The 22,798-nt window shown below is 39.1% G+C and overlaps 1 protein-coding gene across 2 annotated transcripts in view; it reads right to left on the bottom strand.

Annotated features, from left to right (window-relative positions):
* Positions 1-22,798, bottom strand: part of CSMD1 (CUB and Sushi multiple domains 1) — a 1,153,949-nt gene that overhangs the window by 783,367 nt on the left and 347,784 nt on the right. For both annotated transcript variants that reach the window (XM_068678424.1, XM_068678425.1), the window contains exon 3: positions 16,431-16,543. In XM_068678424.1, coding sequence (XP_068534525.1) covers positions 16,431-16,543 — 113 coding nt within the window. The remainder of the gene's footprint in view (positions 1-16,430; positions 16,544-22,798) is intronic.

The raw sequence follows: 22,798 nt of genomic DNA, 5'->3' as shown, positions 1-22,798 counted from the left end.
GAAGGCATCAGGATGAGGTCAACTGACATTATTAGGGACAATTAAGTAAAACATAGGAAGTGGTCTAGAAAGGCAGGCACCAGGTTTTGCAAATGGCTACTAACAAAATTAAAAGATAAAGGATGAAGGAAGCCATTGCGTGGCCTGGAGAGGAGTTTATACCAATTACGAGGAATGTCTACCACCTTTTTTCCACTCAAATATCTGAGGTTTCAGGTGTATCACTTTACAATTCCACTGCAAAGTGTCTGTGTCTTTTTTTTTTTTTTAAAAAAAAAAAAGCAGTTTAAGAATCTAAGTTTGGATTTAGTACTATCATATAAGAAGTTTTTTCTTCCTGTGGTACTTACTAAAATATTTCAAAATTCCCTTAAGAGTCACACTAATTATTTAAGAGATGGAAAGAGAAGAAATTTAAGAAAGAAGATAATGATGGAGTGAAGCTACTTAGAGGCTAATCTTGCAGGCCCATAAACTAGATTCAAATCCAGGATCTGGTCACTGATTCAGTGTTACTCTGAAGAAATATTCACTACCAAGCAGAAACCTTCCAAGTGACTTGATACTTAAAAACAAAACAAGTCAGGTACAGTTTCCCCTTTTGCAATGAAGTCTTAAATATCACATCTTAAAGCATGATAGGCCCATGGGATTCTAAATCAAAATCAGTTCCTCATTGGTTATGTCATATATTTTAGGAAGTACTATCTACTTGAGCAAGCACTAAAAAGGCATAACCTACTTCTTTTTAAAGATTTTTTTTTTCCTTTTTGAGGAATATTTTATAGAGTTTTAATACAAACTAAACTATAAAAATACAAACTAATATTCATAATACTCCAAATATTCAAATTACCACAATAGAAAAAGGGAAAAGGGACTAAAACTTCCAGCAGGACAAGAATTCAGACCACAAGCACTGCTTTTAATACGCATGTACATGCTGTGTTTAGAAAGAAGTGTGCAAGTGTTGTGGCAGCAGTCAGCAGATGGTGCTGTTATACATGGTGACATTTTTTTCCTGAAGCACAAGGATAAATACACTCTTTTGTTAGTATTTTTTGTGTCTGTTGCAGGATTTTCTTTCTCCGCCTTGACCAGAGTCCACTGTTACAATAGATTTTTGGGGGTTAACCTTGGAAGGAAACCTTCCTGTTTCACTAACTTAGTATAAAACAGGGCTTCTGTTTCTACAGTCACATAAGTACATTTGGCAATCTGCAATGCTACAAGAAGTGTATTGGAAATATGGTAAGGGAGGTGGTTACGGCCATTCTCTTTCACCAGAAGGTTAAAGCCCCAGATAAAGGACACACAGCCACAGAGCTGATGCATAAGGTCTGTAGCCAGAATTGGAGAGTTTTTTTTCTCTCCAATTCTTCATATTTTTCATTCACACTCATTTCATCCTTTCAGTACATCCAAGGAGTAGACAATCTGTTGCAGACATTTTTACATTCTTAACCTAAAATTCTGCAGTATAGACAGTTACAACTTCACTGAAACTAATACTTTGTAGCATTTGTCATCTGTCACATGAAAATTAGACTGAGTTATACTCAGTGCAATGACAGTGGGAAGAGGACTTCAGTGGTAGAGCAAGTTGTCTATCAAACAAACCCAAACACAGATGGTATTAAACGAAGGATAACATGGGAACAATGGGTTTCAACCTTGTCTTATGTAACTCACCCATCCAGCCAGGCCCATTCAGATGCACATCATCACGTGGGTCAAAGTAATGTAAGAGAGGAGATATCAGTTAAACAGCCTCCTAGAAATTGTCTAGACTTTGATGAAGAAATTCCCTATGCTTTAAAAAAATTTACTCTTGCTATATTTAATTAGTTTTAAATATTTCATATGTCCTTCCTTCAGACTATGACAAGGTGAAAATTGAATGAGTGAAAACCTTTCAATAACCTAAACAGTTTTTTCACATGTGTTGTACTCTTTCTTCTTCCTTTCTTACTAATTTCTTCACTTTCATTAGTTCATGCAGTGATTGCTGACCTTTTTTGATGTGATTAGTTTGATATTAATGTGGCACAAGTTTGCGTAACACAGCTTTGTAAGTATATCTTTTCATTTCCCACAGTATCAAAAATGCTATAATTATTTTCCCATTACTACATACCCAAATTATGCTTTGCAATACATATTTGCAATATATTTTAAAAGCCAATACATGTTCTAGAAGAGTTATAAATATTCATGCAAATACTGTGCGCCTGTGTGAAGTAACCTTGACAACAGCCTTATCTGTAAGTTACTCAAACTCATCCAGGTTGACCTCCTAACTTTAACAGGTCATTTTAGTGATTACAGGTTCAGGCTCCAGACCACCACTAGGATCTCGATGAAAATTCCTAGTGGACTGTATCTAACAGTTTACTGTACACCTTCTTAGTGCCACCGACAGTATTATCACCTCACTTTCAGTTAAATAGCCTCCTAGAAATTGTCTAGACTTTGATGAAGAAATTCCCTAGGCTTTAAAAAAATTTACTCTTGCTATATTTAATTAGTTTTAAATATTTCAGATATTTCAGAACCTGTTGCATAAGCCTGTAATATCATGTTTTTACCAATTTAGCCTCATTATCCAGTTCCATTCATTCTTAATACTTAAAAACATCATGATATAGAGTTTACTGATTTAACCTGTGGCATCACTTTTACCCTTCTGTTATTTCAAGTTTTTGGCATTATACTTCCACAGAATGCAGATTTAGCTATAGTGGCACAAAAAAAAAAAAAAAAAAATAAATCAAACTACCAAAACAGTAAATAAGACATGGATTTTGGAACAGCATCCTCACCACCTCACTATCACTGGATGACAAAAGAACATATTTTATTTCCTGTATCAGTCTGGGCTGATGCACGACTTTGGCTAATTCACTCAGAGGAGCTTAGATCACTTGTTCTTAAAAGATTTACCTAGGAGTCAACTTTGATCTGAAAGAATACTTAGAAAACTTACTGGCTCACATGGTGGCTTTAGCTCACCGTTGAGAACAATCATTTGTAAAATGCAGTAGGTCATCTGTTTAAAACCATTAAAGCAATCGCTGATCTGTATTTTGAAGATAGTTATAATATCACAGAATTCTCTGAACTTGCATTTTTTTTGATACTGTAAGTGCACTAATTTTATGTCTCCTGATTAACACCGGATTTACACTACAGGAATACTGAGTTCACTGATACCACTGAGAACACTTTAAACTGACTGCAAATCATATCGGTTACACCAATGCACTGCAGATTTATTGGATAACTTAAGTCTTCCAAAACTTTGTTCACTGGTTGTGCGAACTGATACATAGACATTATAGTCATTAATACTTTCAAGCAAAACTGTAACTGATAATACATTATTAGCATGATGCCTACTACATCATTAACCATTTCCTTAATCAGTTAGATCACTTAGTTTGACATCATAGTGCAGAGGAAACACACAAATTCAGACATAACTGCACTCAAGAATGGTAACAGTGGGACAGAAAAAAGTTTCTGCCTGTGTCCAGCAGCAAATGGCTAGCAAAACAAAAAACCCACACAGAAAGTTTGCAGCAATACTTAACCCAACATAATTTCTCACATTTTATCAGTTTTTGGCTAAAGTACATCATGTATTAACTCCCTGCACTTCAGTAAATAACTGTGTGGGTTTTAGGGTTTGTTTTTTGTCTTGTGTTTTGGAAGCCTCCCCCACTTTTGCTTTTCTGAGTGAACAGTTTACAACATCCAAGGTTCAAAGGCCTGTCAGCTTTTTGGAAACAGATTCTGTTCAATTGCTTCCAAAACCAAACCCAGTAAACTTCTTTGGTATTTGGGACTGTTAGCAGAATTTCGGGAACAAAGAGAAAAACCTGGGTATATATACAATTTCTAAATTGATCGTTAAGTCCCATGAACAAAAGCTTGAATTACTAAACCTACAAGTAGTGTATTTTCTCTTCCCACTTACACTCCCTCATCTCTCACAGACGGTAATACTTAGATTCCAAAACAAATGGCAAATTGTCTTTAGTATAGTCCTTGTCTTTAAAGGCAAAGAGTCGGTTTATAACTAACATAAAAGCTGATTCTTTAAAATAACCAGGAAATTAGGGACAGCTAAAATGATGAGATGACTTTGAAGAGGTGGATCATGATCTAAGCACTACAAAAAGCATTCTTTAAAAGGTGATTATGACATTTAGTTTTGCAATATGCGTGACAGCAGAGAAATATTGTGTCTTTTGTTTCATTCATTTTATTTTAAAAGCTACATCTCAAACATGAAAAAGCCTGCTACCAACAAGCATGCAATGAGCATAACAAAGTATAATTTTTAAAACTCGCAGTTATAGCATTCAAGTAGAGGGTCCAAGTAACCACATTGTTCAATCTACTCATACACAGAACTCAATCCATGCCTGAGTTCTTATATACATATATATATTTTTTTTTTCCTCCTTTCATCTACAGGCTTATTTTGATTTTTAAGCCACTTTGCATGCAAATTTCATCATATAAGTCATGAAAGGATGGCACAAGGATAGGATTTGGGCAATGGTGAAAAACTGAAGGACTAAAAATGAAAAATAAAAACGTAATGCTGGAAAAACTGTTTCTTTGCCAAGGTGAAGCCTGATCACGTGTAGGACTGAAATCTGTTCCACTTTGTTTTAGTGCACCAATGTTGCCATTTGCTAAACTCCTACAGCAGAGCTGAAGTGACAGCATTGAAGAGAACTTCAGTATCCTACACACAACAGCTGTCCAATCACCCACAGCCTTATCCTTTCTCCCAAAATGCAGCTCCTCAGTGCTTTATTGCAAATGATATTTTAAAATAAAATCTGCAGGGTACAGTTTTAAAAATTAAGGAAGCTGCTACTGAAAAAAAAAAAGGTTCTGTTACAGCTGCACTGTATCAGAATAAAAAGTGAGAACAAACACCCCTCATTCCTGGTCAGTTTAGATGCCTACTCCACTTACAAGGACACGGGACCCAATTTAACTGCCTCCCTGTTGGTGCCCACAGCCGTCTGATAAAGTTCTGGAGGACACTTGGCCAAATTTCTCTCTGTGGTGCCTAGGGAGCTGCACATCCAGGGCACATTAAGTTGGCTGCATCTTTTAAGGAATAAGCAAAGTTTCTCACATTTCGCAGCATAAAGCTCAGTTTTCTCATGAGCTCCTGCTTCCAAAAACAGATTTTCATATCAAAACAGAAATGGGAGGGGGAGGCTGCCACACTGTTTTAGAAAGTCTCAGGACTTCTTGCCACATAAAGCAAGAAATAAAAGATTCCTAAAGAATCACAGAACACAATACTGTACAATAATTAAAGACTATCTAAGAAGATAACATTCTTGATTAAATCATGTTGGAAACAAGAGTGATTTCCATAGAGATGTTGCATGTTTTTCTCCTAAAATTCCTTTTAGTTTAAATGCTGACTTTCTGTCAAGCAAGATGCATGATCTAAACCTTAGATTAAAATGCTCAACTTGAAGACAACTAAGTTAGTCTTTCATTGTAAAGTCATCACAAGCAGACAGGCACTTCTGATTTGAGGTGATTCATCTCATGTTAAGATAGGCATTTCATGTTAATCACCTTCAGAAAGTACTTACTGATAGCTCTGCAGATGGCTATCTGGAAGTTAGGGACCTCATCAAGTGAAGCCCACTCCAGCTGCCTGGAAGTACAGTGAGCAGCAATGACTTCATTTTATCAGTCTGAAGTTTCCTGGGTGGTTACAATGGAAACTTTAGGGTACAAAACTGATTTATGCATGAAGTATTTCATAACCATGCAGCCCTGTAAGCTGATATTGCCATTCAGGACTGAGACTTGCTACGGTCAGGCTCACTGTCTGAACTTCCCCAAATTTGCCTGCAGCTTTTTTTTCATTTGGTTTAGCTGTGATAGTAATTTCTTTAATTGACTGTGTCTAAGGCTAATTTGTTTTACTCCCCCTCTTCCGCCCCCTCCCCCCCCCACCATGGCACAACTGTAGTTTTGTATGGATAGCTCTAGCAAGCAATTATTCCACTCCAAATGAAATATTTACACCTGACACAACACAGTTAAAAGAAATTACAGACCTGGTTTCACTGCAGCAGCTCTAAGAAGTAGAAATACAGGACACAGCATTGGGGAGCACATGCTGAGATGAGGCAGAGCTGACACTGGAAACCCCACGGCTATAAACAACTTATTCAAAGAAATGCAGACCTGGACAGAACTTGGTTTAGGAGTAACAAATAGTACAAAGTAGTACGTAACATGCATAAAGGGCAGAATAGAAAGTAAATATGGGTAAGACATGGTGCTGCACACCAGTGAAGAGGTATAAAACTGTGTTAGCAAATGTAAACAGCCTCAAGCATATCCTACAGTGAAGATCAAGAGACCATCAACTCCTGGAATCAGAGGAGCAGGGAGGGTGAGCGTAACATTGGGAAAAGAGGTAGAAACTAGTACGAGTGGGCATAACATTTTAAAATGCATTGTTGTTTATCTTCATCTTTAAATTTTGTTCTAGACTAATGATCAGATGTTTGAGACTAATAAGCCACACGCATTGCTGCCCCTTCCCCATAAACAAGATTTAGTACACCCAAACCTGCTGTTTTAACATTCTTATAAGTTTCTAATCCACTGACACCACACACGTGCCTTGTTTTGTTAAACAAACAGAAGATAAAGCAGAGATCTACAAGTCAAGAAGATTGTCTAGCCTTCCATGCCTCCCATGGCACTTTCCAGGTCAATCCAATAAGCCAGCTTCGAAGAACCTTAAGGCAAGATCTTTCAGAAGTGTACCATGCATGAACAATGAAATAAATTTATTAGGAAGTCTTTCAATATATACAGGCTGAAAGATTTCAGAGTGTTTTAAGTTGGTATTAAAGGGTGCCAATACAAAAAAGGCATGGTAACAAATGCTCAAGACAGTTTTGCCAACTCATTTATAGCAATTATGTATACCTAATGGAAATAGTGACATGATTTGGGTGAATAAACACTTGATAACTAGATAAGTAATATACAAAGTAGTTCAGTAATATTATACGACAACCTGGACTTCTAGCATACACAAGGTGAAGATTTTGTGATAGAGTTTTGTTAAAATCCAAAGTTACAATTAAATGCAGTGCCTGTGTTAAATGTGATAGTCAACCTACTCCTTTTCTTCACAATTAATAGGTGGGTGACATACCAGCTACTTTATTCATTACTGAAAAAGATCAGTGCCTTCGTCAAAATTCAGACATGCTTGTTTTGATGAGTATATTTGGATGCAAAGTTCTAGATCCATGCCTTATTATCCCAATTACAGAAGAAAAACATGAAAGGCTATGCAAATGAAGCCCTCAATATATGGGAAGAATATGAATAACAAAGTAATTCAAAGTACAATTATTAATAGTTTAAAGTTATACAAGAAAAGATGAAAAGCAAGGTATCTGGCTGTACTTACATGCTAACTATCCATCTAATATAGCAAATTATGCTACATCTAATGAATCAGGTTAATGTCTGCTGGCTTCAGTATGGTAACAAAGCCAAAGATCTATGTTCTGGCCTGCTAACCCACTGGCTTTATTCTGAAAATAACAGTTCCACCCCGCAACAGTGTACACACTTTGTCTACTTGAAGGAATAAAAATATGCAGACAATGGTTCCAGATGAAATTGGGATTTTTTTCCTACTTTATTTTAGCAAGATAAGACTTGAAGGCCATAGGTCATCTCTGACATTGTGAGGAGATTTGTAATAAGTACGAAGTAGTTACGAACAGTACATGTTAATGGGATGCAGAGACTTTATTCTAAAAAGCAGAAATTGTTTCCATATTAAAAAAAAAATCAAGGAAAACAAGCTAAAAAGAGACTCTACTAAGAAGACTACGGTACAAACTAGAGAACAGATGAGTATGGCTGAAAATGTACTTTTGTCTTGAGAGACAAAATCCCAATACAACTTTTCCTACTTAGTACCAGCCAAATAAACAGCTTTCTTTACAAGACCAGAAATCAAGTAGACCACAGCAGCAGACTTATTCAGACTCATCAAAAACTTGCTGTCAGTTGCATTTCATCTGGGATCTTCATATTAATGTGAGCATTCTGAAGATAAGTGAACTCTGTGGAATATAATTAGACAATGAAGTAGGATTTAACTTTGCAGACAGACAGACTGGGGATAACACATCAAGGAATTCCTTTGATTAATTTGGCAATCCACACAAGACACTAAGAATAAATATTTTAGTTTCCACATTGGCAAAGAGACAACACAACCAGACCTAAAATTTCAAGCAAAGTTAAGCTCCAACAGAGGACAGGCTCCTTATTTGATACCCTTTCTTGATATTGACATCTTGGTATTTGGCAGCAGTCACTGTTTACAATAAAATTTGAGTCGGGGAAGGAAGAAGGCATAGGCTGCTTAACTGAAATCTTATCTCCAGCAAAAGTATAAAGCTATGAACATGAAAAAATATTCCCCCAAATCCCAGTTGGATGTAAAATAGAACAAGCATAAATGCCAGCTATGTTGAGTCACATTGCACAACTTGTTTTAGAAAAGTACTTTGAGAAAAGATGTGTTCCATACATTTCTTACTTGGAAGAATTAAAAAAAATAAACTGACTATTCCAGAACTGCGTGTGTTTTGAACTTGTTTCTCAGCAAACTGTTGCTCTAGGAAGCCCTTTTTCCCCAAAAATAATATATATATATATATATATATATATATAATCTCGAATAGGAGCACAACAGTTTTGTGGAGGGAGGTTTACAATCCTGCTAAGTGATTACAAGGTATGAGCCACCGTTACCAGCTCATACACCAAGGACAATGAACACATCAGTTCTGATAAGGATCAGTAAATCACTAGAAGGCACTAAATAACCCCTCACTTCCAGAATCAGAGTCCATTGAAAAGACAGTTCCAAAAACGTATCTTAAATCACGTAATCCCCCTTTCAAAGGCTCATAGCAACACAAAGGCTGTCTTTACATCAGAGATTGAGCTACTCAAGAGCTGGAAAGCAGAATACAGCCCACATAGCTCAATGGTGGAATAAGGTAATAGGCAAGGCTCTTACATAATTATCCCTTCCTTTAGATACATAATTCATTGGTTATAGATTGATTGATTCATTGATCCAATAGAATTTGATTTTATTTTCTGCCAATTCAAGTAGGATTAATTCAATCAAGTTTCATTACAGGTTTTTTTTTTTTTTTTTTTTTTTTTTTTTTTTTTTTTTTTTAGGGAAAAAAAATCCTAGAACTTCCAATTCAGAATTTTCTGCCTCAAGCAGTCTAGGAGGTAAAACTGCACGTCTCTGACTCACGGTCCTTCAAATATTGCTGCAAGGAAACTAAGTCACTTTTACTGGAGAAAGGAATCTGCACTTCCTTTTGAACAGATGAAGTTACAGATGAAGTTAATTTTTCATAACTAAAGAAGGTGTGGAGTACAACTGTTTTAAATATAGTTATCATTTCTCCTCTATACAATATATTGACATATGAGAGACCGGAAAAAGCATACAAGAGTACCTGCCTCTACAGACCAACTTCATTTCCCCATACATTTGTTTCAAGCACTTTTTAGATCTATTCATATGCACTTCAGATCTATTCATACACTTCAGAAAACAAGCTGACTATTTTACCTGTCTGCTCATAGAATCACCTTCATATTCTTAAGTTCTCTCGATACTGGTTCTCTTATCTGGTAGGACTGAAGTGAACTCTTCTGAAACTTAAATTATTGATGACCTAGATTACAGAATCACAGAATTTCTAGGTTGGAAGAGACCTCAAGATCATCGAGTCCAACCTCTGACCTAACACTAACAAGTCCTCCACTAAACCATATCCCTAAGCTCTACATCTAAACGTCTTTTAAAGACTTCCAGGGATGGTGACTCCACCACTTCCCTGGGCAGCCTGTTCCAGTGTCTAACAACCCTTTCGGTAAAGAAGTTCTTCCTAACATCCAACCTAAAACTCCCCTGGCACAACTTTAGCCCATTCCCCCTCGTCCTGTCACCAGGCACGTGGGAGAACAGACCAACCCCCACCTCACTACAGCCTCCTTTAAGGTACCTATAGAGAGTGATAAGGTCGCCCCTGAGCCTCCTCTTCTCCAGGCTGAACAAGCCCAGCTCCCTCAGCCGCTCATCGTAGGACTTGTTCTCCAGGCCCCTCACCAGCTTCGTCGCCCTTCTCTGGACTCGCTCAAGCACCTCGATGTCCTTCTTGTAGCGAGGGGCCCAAAACAGAACACAGTACTCGAGGTGCGGCCTCACCAGAGCTGAGTATAGGGGGGACGATCACCTCCCTAGGCCTGCCGGTCACACTGCTTCTTATGCAAGTCAGGATGCTGTTGGCCTTCTTGGCCACCTGAGCACACTGCTGGCTCATATTCAGCCGACTGTCCACCATCACTCCCAGGTCCTTCTCTGCCTGGCAGCTCTCCAACCACTCATCTCCCAGCCTGTAGCTCTGCTTGGGGTTATTGCGCCCCAGATGCAGGACCCAGCAACTGGCTTTGTTGAACTTCATACAGTTGACCTCAGCCCATCGGTACAGCCTATCCAGATCCTCCTGCAGAGCCTTCCTCTACCCTCGAGCAGATTGACACATGCACCTAACTTGGTGTCATCTGCAAACTTACTGAGGGTGCACTCAATGCCCTCGTCCAGATCATCGATGAAGATATTAAAGAGGACTGGCCCCAGTACCCAGCCCTGGGGGATGCCACTAGTGACCTGCCTCCAACTGGATTTGACCCCATTTACCACGACTCTTTGGGCTATCCAGCCAGTTTCCAACCCAACGAAGCGTGTGCCAGTCCAAGCCAAGAGCAGCCAGTTTCTTGAGGAGAATGCTGTGGGAGACGGTGTCAAAAGCCTTGCTGAAGTCAAGGTAGACCACATCCACAGACTTTCCCTCATCCACCCAGCGCGTCACTTGTCATAGAAGTAGATCAGGTTCGTCAAGCAGGACCTTCCTTTCATAAACCCATGCTGACTGGGCCTGATCGCCTGCTTGCCCTGCAAGTGCTGCATGATGACTCTCAAGATAATCTGCTCCATGAGCTTCCCTGGCACTGAGGTCAAACTGACAGGCCTGTAGTTCCCCAGGTCTGCCCTCCAGCCCTTCTTTTAGATGTGCGTCACGTTTGCTAGCCACCAGTCAACTGGAACCTCCCCTGATAGCCAGGACTGTTGATAAATGATGGTAAGCAGCTTGGCCAGTTCCTCTGCCAGTTCTCTCAGTACCCTTGGGTGGATCCCATCCGGCCCCATCAACTTGCGCACATCCAAGTGCCGTAGCAGGTTGCCAACAATTTCCTCGTGGATAGTGAGGGCCACATCCTGCTCCCCATCCCCTTCCACCAGCTCAGGGTAAAATTAGCTATCAGAGGTCCCACAGGACCTCTCCTGCTCTGAAATTTTGCTGCTACACATTATCATGATTTACACCCAAGGAACGCCAACTTTGTTTTTAATTGCATTACAATTCCTTCCTGCATTACATCATTAACAGTCATGCAGACTGCATCCTTTCAAAACTGTGTTGTTTTTAAGGATGTTTGCTAGCAAGTGGAAAAACTTTTTCTTCAGTATAAGGACTGCAGTAACTATTAGTAAATTCAGCTGACAAAGGAAATCCCAACTTCATTCATACAAAACAATTACTTCTGTCCCAACAAGATGGAACTGTACATTTCAGCCTCAAAGGATCCCATTTGATTATTTCATTTTTTCTAACTTTTCGTTTACTTGTTCATGTGTAAACACACAAACAGCTCAATACTTTTACAAATAGCTTAACTTGAAAAGAAAACTACCAAAATAGTGAACAACACAAATTTAACTAAAAATAGAAGAGCAAACACATCAGTCTATCAGTAGATGTTATGGCCAAATACACTCGATGACGAGACTATAACCAAAGATGTGTCGCTGCAAAATTATTTTACTATAATATTAAAGAGTTTTGTTTTCCCTGCCCAAGAAATGCCATTAAAGAAGGAAAAAACAGTTTGTGCCTTTACCCTTTAAAAGGATTAAACATATTTAAGTTGAAATTGTACCTTTCTCTGATTATCACTGTAGGGTAGAGAATAGTTATAGATTTGATACAGATACAGAATTTCTAGGTTGGAAGAGACCTCAAGATCATTGAGTCCAACCTCTGACCTAATGCTAACAGTCCCCACTAAACCATATCCCTAAGCTCTACATCTAAACGTCTTTTAAAGACTTCCAGGGATGGTGACTCCACCACTTCCCTGGGCAGCCTGTTCCAGTGTCTAACAACCCTTTCGGTAAAGGGTTGTTAGATTTGGGTTGTTAAATTTGAGAGCAAACAAAGGAATTCTTCTGAGAAAAATACATAATAAATTAAACAATACAGAATGAACTGCTTAGTCTCAATGTCATCATTACATCATTACATATTTTTTTCAGAGCTGTGTAGGCCAATCTAGTGATGTTCAGGAATCATATTCCAAGTCTCAGAGCATTAGAACAACCAAAATAAGGTATTAGTTAATAGATAATAGTGTACTTAATGACTATACCATAAAGATTAGTAGTTTCTTGGATCTTAAACCATTACTAGTTACACTCACAGATGAATAGTAAGGGATAGTTATGCATAGAAATCACATAAAAGTTTGCATTTTCTTGCCAGTTTAACTTTCTACTGCTCAACATGAAATATTTGCCTCAGATTACTGAGGCAGATTACTGAACAAGTTTTGAACGCACTTATTCCCAGGGAGTAGTAGCTCTTACTATTGTAGGACGGTGCTTCAAGAACTCTAACTATTGACTATTACAGTCAGACACATGAAGAATAAATAGGAAGCTCTGTCTTGTAATGACCCAGTGAAAACGAGTTTTACTCTTTGAAAAGCACTGAAAAGTCATTTGAGCACTTTGAATAAAAGCAAACAAACCAAGACACCTACTGGAGAAGCTGAGTGAATGAGCAACATTAGCTTCAGTGCCAAGGCCTATTATCTTGACTGGGTTTGTATTAATGGCAAAAAACAGTCTCAGGAAAACTATCTTAGTAAGATCATGGAGTCAACACAAGATGTTATTGTCTCCAAGTTGGTTGGGGAAGTGTTTCAAATCTTTTTTTTTTTTTAAATAGGTTGAAATATTGAACCATAATAGAAAACAACAAAAAAAAAAAAAACACACAAAGTGACAGATATTCAGGGAAAACAGAAGAAACAAGAGGAAAAGAAATTTCTTCAAAGGATTTACACTGATTTACCACTACTTTTTACTGTTGATGCTGAAATGGATTTTAAAAAGCTTCAGGGAAGATGCACAAGCAGGATGAAGTAACTGCCAGTATAAACGTTAATTCTGGATGTGAGCAGAAAGCTTTGAGAATTCAAAGACCAAAAGAAAAAAGGCAGTATACCCTGAGGTCAGGTAGGATAGAGGGATGTGCAAGAGCTCTTCCTTTGGCAAAGAAAACCTGCTGCTATAGAAAAGAAGTCAAAGGAGGTACTAGCACACATTAAACAACAAGCTAGATGTACCAGACTTGAGCACTGTCCACCACTCTACATGACAAAATGTGTTTAAGGACAAGAACAGCAACAACAAATTGAGATAGCTTAACATGAGACAAGGATTGCTAACTTTCAAGGGCAGTTTAGTGTTTAGTGGCAGAAGGCAGTGTAGCAAAAACTAAAAACCACATTTCATTGTATAGTGATGACTAACAGTGTACCAAGAGTTAAGTTTTTCTACGCTTACAGAATTGCTGCAATTAACAAGTGGATTTCCTGAGCAAACACATGACTGAAAACACTAGTTTAGTAGAAGAAATATTATATAACAACTCTACCATGAATTAATGAAGTATACACATGTGAAAAACTTCAGATACTGTCATCATCTGAGATTTTCATTTTGTTTTTCTTATTTCCAAACATATGCAAGTGTTTTGTATGGGACAAATACTTTAGACCTAGGTATTAGATACTTTAGATACTTTAGATACTTTAGATACTTTAGACCTAGGTGAGGCCTCCCAACAGCATCCCCTCTGTTCTGCAAAGCATAAACTCAGCACTGCAGAGAATTTAGCCCAGTCTAAGTCTTCTGATAGACAAGAGTCATTTCTGTCAAACCACCCAACATGATCACGTTTAAAATATTGACTTGCAATAGCAGAGCTAGCTTTGAAGATGTTTACTATTATACTTTTTTGATTGCATAAGGTAGCACCCCTAATGAGATTAAATTTTCTTATCCAGAAGAGTGGCGTGTCACAAGAGTTGAGTTAAAAAACACCAGCTTTGCAGACTCCCAGAATATAGGAAGTTTGTGCAAATTACTTCCTTCATTTTTCCCTGTTCCAATAACTGTTTTTGAGTACTGTAGACTTCTCCACATTCCATACAAAAATTGGTTACAGAACCACTCCCTCCCAGTTTAAAACTGCATTTCTCAAATTGTACTACAGCCACATAGTGCTCCAAAGTCTTAAATGGCAGCAATCAGTAACAATTTAACATACACATACTAATGCTTTCAACTGAACAGTAATCCACTTACTCCACAGAAGAATGAAAAAGCTAGCTAAAACCAGGGATAACTAGATACTTTTACAAAAAACAAACTAGCTCAGGGATAGATAACCAGCAGAGTGGCTATAAAGACTTACAGTGACTAGTAATATCTGGCTGTATTCTCCTGTCCCAAAGGGGCTGATCTGATACCTCCTATGTATGGAACAGGAGCCAAAAGGGGTCACTCAAAAAAAAAAAAAAAAAAAAAGAGGCAGGGACAGTTAGAGGTATTCTTGATCTATGAGCTTCCAATAAGCCTATTGTCCCTTACAGCAGTCATGTTTGATACAGAACTCATTCTGAGTCCTCATAAAATAAACACCTAACCCCTGACTACTGCAAAGTCTTCCCAAACCATTACTCTCCACTGCCAGTCCATACTCTGTGACACTGTCACTGGAGAGTTATCCACCATTTTGGGGGAGCTGAACGTCATATTTCAAAGTCAATTTAAAGCTCATGGACAGTGCCAGGCTTACAGAAATAAATATGGAAGGGGGCAGTGTTGTTTAATCAGAGAATGGCGCTATTTGTCAATGTTAATTACAGCTCTCCCTGCTTTTTTTTTTTTTTTTAAACCCCCACAAGAATGTAGGCCAGCAGGAAGTGTCATTATCTTACAGCCTGTGGCTCTGTGCATGTTCCTAAATTGACAGTCAAGAGATGTCCTTTAGCATTCTTCGTGTCTTTTTCCATAAAAAAAAAAAAAAAAAAACAACGACTGCTCAGCTTGCATAAAAGGATGAAATGTGCTACCATACTGCTAGAAGAGAAAGATACACATACGTAGAAAACAACTTCCTACTGAGAAAACAGCGATGGTTCCTGGTGTTTATGATATCTGAAGGACCTTCTCAGCTTATCTAATAAAGCTTAAAGAATACTAAAACGAAACTTTCCTCACGGCCCTCACCCAAATATAGACCAAGTAAAAAGAAAACCAAGAGAAAGAAAGAGACAGTCCTGTTATTCAGCTAACAAGGTTATGGAAGACAACGGAAAAGGGGAATAGCAACCAGGGAAAGAAAGATACTCCTGGGCTACCCACCCCAACCAGAAAAAGCACAGAAAGTTAATAACACACACCAAATCAGTCTTCACACTCAGTTTGAGTGTGATCTTGAAGTTATATTCAAAACACCTTCACTATCCAACTTTAAGCAGAGTTTACATATCTCAAAGTCTTTTGTACAAGTCATCATATTACAGAAATTGATTCAGTCTGGTTTTATGGCTTAAGTCTTGAAGACATTAAAAGCTCGGCCTCACTTTTCCCCTCAGAACTGTGCAGTCATCACCATACTGTAACATCTTCCATAGAACTGGCTTTGAACTGCTTTGCTTTTTGAAATCAAACAAACAAAAAACCTTTGTATGTACATATACATACATTTTCCCCCTAAGAAGATTACTGATTGATTTTTTGGGATGAGTTAGTATCCATATCTCATCTCATTTTTATCATTAAACCCCTCTAGTCAGGCATTGCCTAAAGAAGTTGTCAAAATAAATTTAGGAAATAATAAGAAACCCATTTAAACATAAGCATTTCTGAATCCAGCTTTAGAAACCCAATTTGATTAAAAATCACTTCAGAAATTAAAGTATTAGTTTGATTGAATTCAATTTCAAAATCAAGACTACGACTACGATGTAGTAAAATTTAAATATGCCAGAAAAAAAGTTTATGCAATAGTCAATGATCATTCAAACCTGAAAACTGAAGCACATTTCAACATCAAAAACATATGTCAAGTAAAATAAAGACCAAGTAGAAAAATAATTCTTACCTTCATAGATAGCTTTGAAACCTTGTGCGCTAACAGCAAAGTCTGTGGTGAAACAAAGGGTGAGGATAGATCCTGTGCTCACAATAGATGATGGCAGCTGAAATCCAGATAACCTGCACAATGAAAAAGGCACAAACAGTTAAAACCTTTAAAATAAAGCTCTCTTCATATGAATTAAATGTGCTTAGCCTTATAACTTCATATTCCTACAACCAAACTGCCAATATGTTATGCTTTTTGCTTCTCTTGCAATAAATATTCATTGCACAATTTCAACATGTTCTTGAGCTTTTTAACCCTATTTTAACCCTTCTGCCTGTGCACTTTCCAAGACAGCTCACTGAAATATGTGTTTGAAACTATCAGAAACAAAGAATTTTTGGATTGGATTCATTTTAAGATCAATATGTGTAAGTTTAGGGCACCAGAAGTAGATAACCAGTTCTTGATTCACAGAGCTATTTGATAGTTTGGACTATCCCATCTGTCCTCCAGCTGCTTCCTCAGAAAAACAAGGATCTTATATGTTCCACTGTTAACTGGCTGTTCTGTCACCTGACTGGAATACCAAAGAAAACTTCCATCTTACAACTTCAAGAAGAAACATACTTTCCATTTCCCATCTTACAGGCATTCATACCTTTAGATAAAAACAGAATTTTGGACATACTATCCTTATGCTGCAATACCAATTTTATGTTAATTTCTCCAAACAAATGTTTTGATGCATTTTGAGGATAAAACAGATGGAGAAAAAAAAAAGTTTACTTTTTTATTGAAACATAGAATCATAGAATCATAGAATATCCTGAGTTGGAAGGGACCCTTAAGGATCATCAAGTCCAACTCTTGACACCGCACAGGTCTACCCAAGTTCAGACCATGTGACTAAGTGCACAGTCCAATCTCTTCTTAAATTCAGTCAGGCTCGGTGCAGTGACCACTTCCCTGGGGAGCCTGTTCCAGTGTGCAACCACTCTCTCTGTGAAGAACCCCTTCCTGATGTCCAGCCTAAACTTCCCCTGCCTCAGCTTAACTCCATTCCCGCGGGTCCTGTCGCTGGTGTTAATGGAGAAAAGGTCTCCTGCCTCTCGACACCCCCTTACGAGGAAGTTGTAGACTGCGATGAGGTCTCCCCTCAGCCTCCTCTTCTCCAGGCTGAACAGGCCCAGTGCCCTCAGCCGTTCCTCGTACGTCTTCCCCTCCAGGCCTTTCACCATCTTCGTAGCCCTCCTCTGGACACTCTCCAACAGTTTCATGTCCTTTTTATACTGTGGTGCCCAGAACTGCACACAGTACTCGAGGTGAGGCCGCACCAGCGCAGAGTAGAGCGGGACAATCACCTCCCTCGACCTACTAGCGATGCCGTGCTTGATGCACCCCAGGACATGGTTGGCCCTCCTGGCTGCCAGGGCACACTGCCGGCTCATATTCAACTTGTTGTCTACCACGACCCCCAGATCCCTCTCTTCTAGGCTGCTCTCCAGCGTCTCATCGCCCAGTCTGTACGTGCAGCCAGGGTTTCCCCGTCCCAGGTGCAGGACCCGGCACTTGCTCTTATTGAACTTCATGCGGTTGGCGATCGCCCAGCTCTCCAACCTATCCAGATCCCTCTGCAAGGCCTTTCCACCCTCATTCGAGTCCACAACTCCTCCAAGTTTGGTGTCATCAGCAAACTTGCTCAAAATGCCTTCTATTCCTACATCCAGATCGTTTATAAAAATATGAATAAAGACAATTTGTTACACCTGGTTGACATTGATTAGATGGATGAAGAGCCCACTGAGAGCTTATAGGGCAGGATTAAATACCTTCAAGTGCAGGGACAGACAGGTGACAATATAATGGGGGTCTGCTACAGACCACATAACTGAGATGACTGAGTAGACAAAGCCCTCTATGGACAGATAGGAGCAGCCTCACATTCACAAGCCCTGGTCCTCATGGAGTTTTCAACCACCCCAGTATCCACTGTAGGGACAACACAGCAGGCTTCAGAAGTGGGTGAACTTGATGAAGTTCAACAGGGCCACATGGAAGGTCCTGTATCTGGGTCAGGGCAATCCCAAGCACGAACACAGGTTGGGTGGAGAATGGATTGAGAGCAGCCCTGAGGAGAAGGACCAGGGGGTGTTGAGTAGAATAGGTTTAGATTAGATACAATTAATAAATTCTTTATTCAGAGGGTGGCAAAGCACTGGAACAGATTGCCCAGAGAAGCTGTGCATGCCCCATCCCTTGAAGCATTCAAGGCCAAGATTCTTGTGTTCAGACTTGCTAGCAGCTTCTTGGAAAGCAAAAAAAAAAAAACCACTTTGATAGAGTTGTAATTTGGATAGTTAAGAAAAACTGTGCCTTTAAAAAAAATCTTCTTTGCCTTTGAAGTTTACTTTATGCTATAGTTCATTAATGGCATCTGGAACACCTAAACAGCGTACTAGTACAACAGATACACTGAACTACAAGTTCCATGCAAAATTGGGTTTATTTAGGACCACCTTCAATTCTCATATATAAAAACATCCAAGATGAACATCATGCTTGAATTACAGGAGTCAGGTGGTACCCAGTCTCTTTGCAGTTTTGAGGTTTGGAAAACTGGAGTGACTCTGATGAGTCAAAGATCAAAGTCAGCAAGGAGAACTTTAAATGCTGATGAAGGCATATAACTTTTTTTCTGACTTCTGTTGCTTTGGCTTTCTGCTATTTATTTCTTTTTAAATGTTGTCTCCCATGTGCTAATTAACTGTTTGCTTTAATCTTTTCACCTTCTGTGTACTTGTCAACCTATTACTTTTTCTTTCCACCTCATTAACTCCAATTCTGGAATTAACCAACTTGATTTTTTCCCCTCAATCCACAAGCCCCAGAACTACCATGAGGCTTGCCACATCTTATGTTCAGGCTTTTGCATGTTCCATTACCTTCACTATCTATTTAGATGTTGCAGTTTTTAGTGAAATGTGCTTCTTGCTCTATTTTAATAAATCACAGTGGTTATCACTACTGCCCTACATCTGTAGTGTACTGTTATGACAGTTCATCATTAACTTATATTATGTATCTTCTGATCTAACATCTGTTTTTTTCCTTCTTTGAGAAGTGATTTAAAAGACCTATGTTTCAGGAAACTTGTGTCTATTCTGGGGGAGAGAATTAAAACGTCAGGTTGAAACAGAAGATAGAATGAGATGCCTCAACACGTTGCCCTACATAGGCAAAAAATAATAATAATTAAAAAAGTATAAATGCAGAACCACACAGCTTGAGCTACCTCATTCATGATCAGCGTCTGCTCCACTTGACATGACTTTAGTTCATATAAATGAACCCATTTGAGTAGTGACTGGACAGCTTAAACTCCTGTTGTTGTTTTTAGGCCTGCTTGTTTTGATTCTGTTACAATAACATCACTCCTCTAATATGGACTCTTCAGCTGTTCAGTAAGTTTCTGTACCATCCTCCTTGAAATACTAGTTCATTTGTTAAGTTAATTGACATTGAAGTTCACATTAAAGGAAGACAAATAGTTCTTTTACACTTTTAATCAGTACACCTAAAAATTTTACAACCTACGAAAAGGCAAGCATGTGGTAAACTTAAAGGAAATAATACATCAACTTGAAATATGTTTCTTAGGATCACAACAATATCAAAAACTTGCAAAAAGATTATGGGAAAGCCTCCAATTGAAGAATTCTGTATTTCTGTTGTTAAACAGATTGCCTGGGTGCCTCTACAGTAGTCTTGCTGTCTGGAATACTTCAGAAAGCATTTTTTTCATAGTACTCAAATTCAGTGACGTTAAATGCCATGAAATTGAGAGCAAACTAAAACTAGACAACAGATTCTTCAAGGTAATTTCTGGAAGTAAAACGCCGCTAACCTAACAAATCACCTCCCTCCCCTTAAAAAACACCTTTTCTAGGTAATTATAGAATACGAATCATAATTTGTTTTGCACATTTACTTCATCATGTGAACAAAAACACCTTCACATGTTGCTTTAATTTGGAAGTGTACTTTGGCAATTAACATCCAGGACTTAACTGCATCCAAAACGGGAGCTGTTTAGATGTACAGGCATGTGCCAAGAAAGCAGGATTGTTTCAAGTGCCCTGCTATTAAGACATCCATTTGATAAACTTGCACTACTTCATACTGAGCATGAGAATACTTTAAAATATTGATACTTCCTTAACTTTCAGTAGCATGAATTGGCATAAAATGCACACTAATGCGTTCTTAAACCATAGAGGAAATGTATTTTGCTTGTCTGTGATGAAGAAACAAAATATCTAATTGGAAACACAATGGTACACCAGTACTGACTTTAGCCTTCAACCGAGAAACAAATATTTGATCCTGTGTTGTCATCTCTAAACTTGCTGCAGCAAGTACATTGGAGGACTGCCAAGATGTCCAGGGGCCTGGAGCACACGATGTACAAGGAGCATCACAGGGAATATATGTTGAGTCCTTACAAGATGACAACTAAAAGGTGAACCTTACTGCTGTCTTCTTACTGCTACCTATTGGGACAACATAGAAAAAGACAATGTAGTTTGAAAAAAGAAACTGGATCTGAAGATGAGAAGAAAAACAAGTGGCCACAAGAGAAAACTCAGTTTTATACTAGGAAAAAGCATTCACCATGATGGCGGTCAAATATTGGACCAGCTGCCTAAGAAGATCTGGTACCTCCATCCCTGGAGATACTCAAAACCCAACAGAATCACACACAGAATCATCTAGGTTGGAGGAGACCTTCAAGATCACCAAGTCCAACCTCTAACCTAACACTAACAAGTCCTCCACTAGACCATATCCCTAAGCTCTACATCTAAACGTCTTTTAAAGACTTCCAGGGATGGTGACTCCACCACTTCCCTGGGCAGCCTGTTCCAGTGTCTAACAACCCTTTCGGTAAAGAAGTTCTTCTTAAAACTCCCCTGGTGCAACTTAAGCCCATTCCCCCTTGTCCTGTCACCAGGCACGTGGGAGAACAGACCAACCCCCACCTCGCTACAGCCTCCTTTAAGGTATCTGTAGAGAGCGATAAGGTCGCCCCTGAGCCTCCTCTTCTCCAGGCTGAACAAGCCCAGCTCCCTCAGCCGCTCATCGTAGGACTTGTTCTCCAGGCCCCTCACCAGCTTCGTCGCCCTTCTCTGGACTCGCTCAAGCGCCTCGATGTCCTTCTTGTAGCGAGGGGCCCAAAACTGAACACAGTACTCGAGGTGCTGCCTCACCAGAGCCAAGTACAGGGGGACAATCACTTCCCTAGACCTGCTGGCCACACTGCGTCTTATGCAAGTCAGGATATTTTTGGCCTTCTTGGCTACCTAAGCACACTGCTGGCTCATATTCAGCCGACTATCAACCATCACTCCCAGGTCCTTCTCTGCCAGGCTGCTTTTTAACCACTCATCTCCCAGCCTGTAGCAGTGCTTGGGGTAAAATATTTTTATTTATTTACTTTCTACAGGAAACGAAAAGAGAAGGTCATATCCGTGATGGACACACAAACAGTACGGCTCCTTGCAGAGGACTCAAGCAGAGACCAGAGCCAGAAAAAACAAAACAAAACAAAAAAAACCCACCTCAGATCCACAAATGCCAACAGGAGAAGAATGAACAGTAGCCCCAGCATGGGTAATCACAGACTTTTCCTTCACAGATGAAAAAGGTGACCCTGCTCAGTCTCTTGGTAACACTGCACCTATGTGGTCAAGCCCCTTGCAGTGCATAATGAAGCTCTTCGTGAATCCTCTGGAGAGTTACACAAATGGCTTGGTACAGCTAGAGATTAAAATGTAACCCAAAACCAGAAGCATACCCCGCCACATCCCAAAAACAAGTTAGCCAGCAACCTCTGCTAAATAACATTCTATTAAGGGAATTCCAAGCACTTAAGATTAGAAGGCTACAAGGTCTAAAGACTCTGCAGCCAGAAAAACAGCAGAAAAAAGCTCCAGAAATATAAGAAACTGTCTCCATCCCTGAAAAAGACTATACCTTACACGTCTACTCCTGCTGTTTTCAGATACTTACTGGCACAGCGAACTCCAATGATACTTTTCCCCTAAACCCTGTCTCATCACTTTAAAACCAAGGCTGTAGCTTTGATAATATTTGACATACAGGTCACATCAGCCTATACACTCTGACCTACCTAAAGAACCCTGCAAGGGGCTGAAGGAAAAACAAAACTCTTACCACCCAAAGAACAGCTCTAGCAGAAGAAACTCTTAGGGGCTGGGGGGGAGGCACCTGCAGCTTCTATATCATTAGATCCACCTGTCACCCAACCAATCACCTGGGAAAGGGGCAGGGCAAAGCAAAAAAAAGTAGAAGTCAAACAAAAGCAA

This window comes from Anas acuta, chromosome 3 (genome assembly GCF_963932015.1).
Source record: "Anas acuta chromosome 3, bAnaAcu1.1, whole genome shotgun sequence".
NCBI lineage: Eukaryota > Metazoa > Chordata > Aves > Anseriformes > Anatidae > Anas > Anas acuta.
The sequence above is the reverse complement of the archived record's forward strand: the minus strand, read 5'-3'. Positions and strand labels throughout refer to the sequence as shown.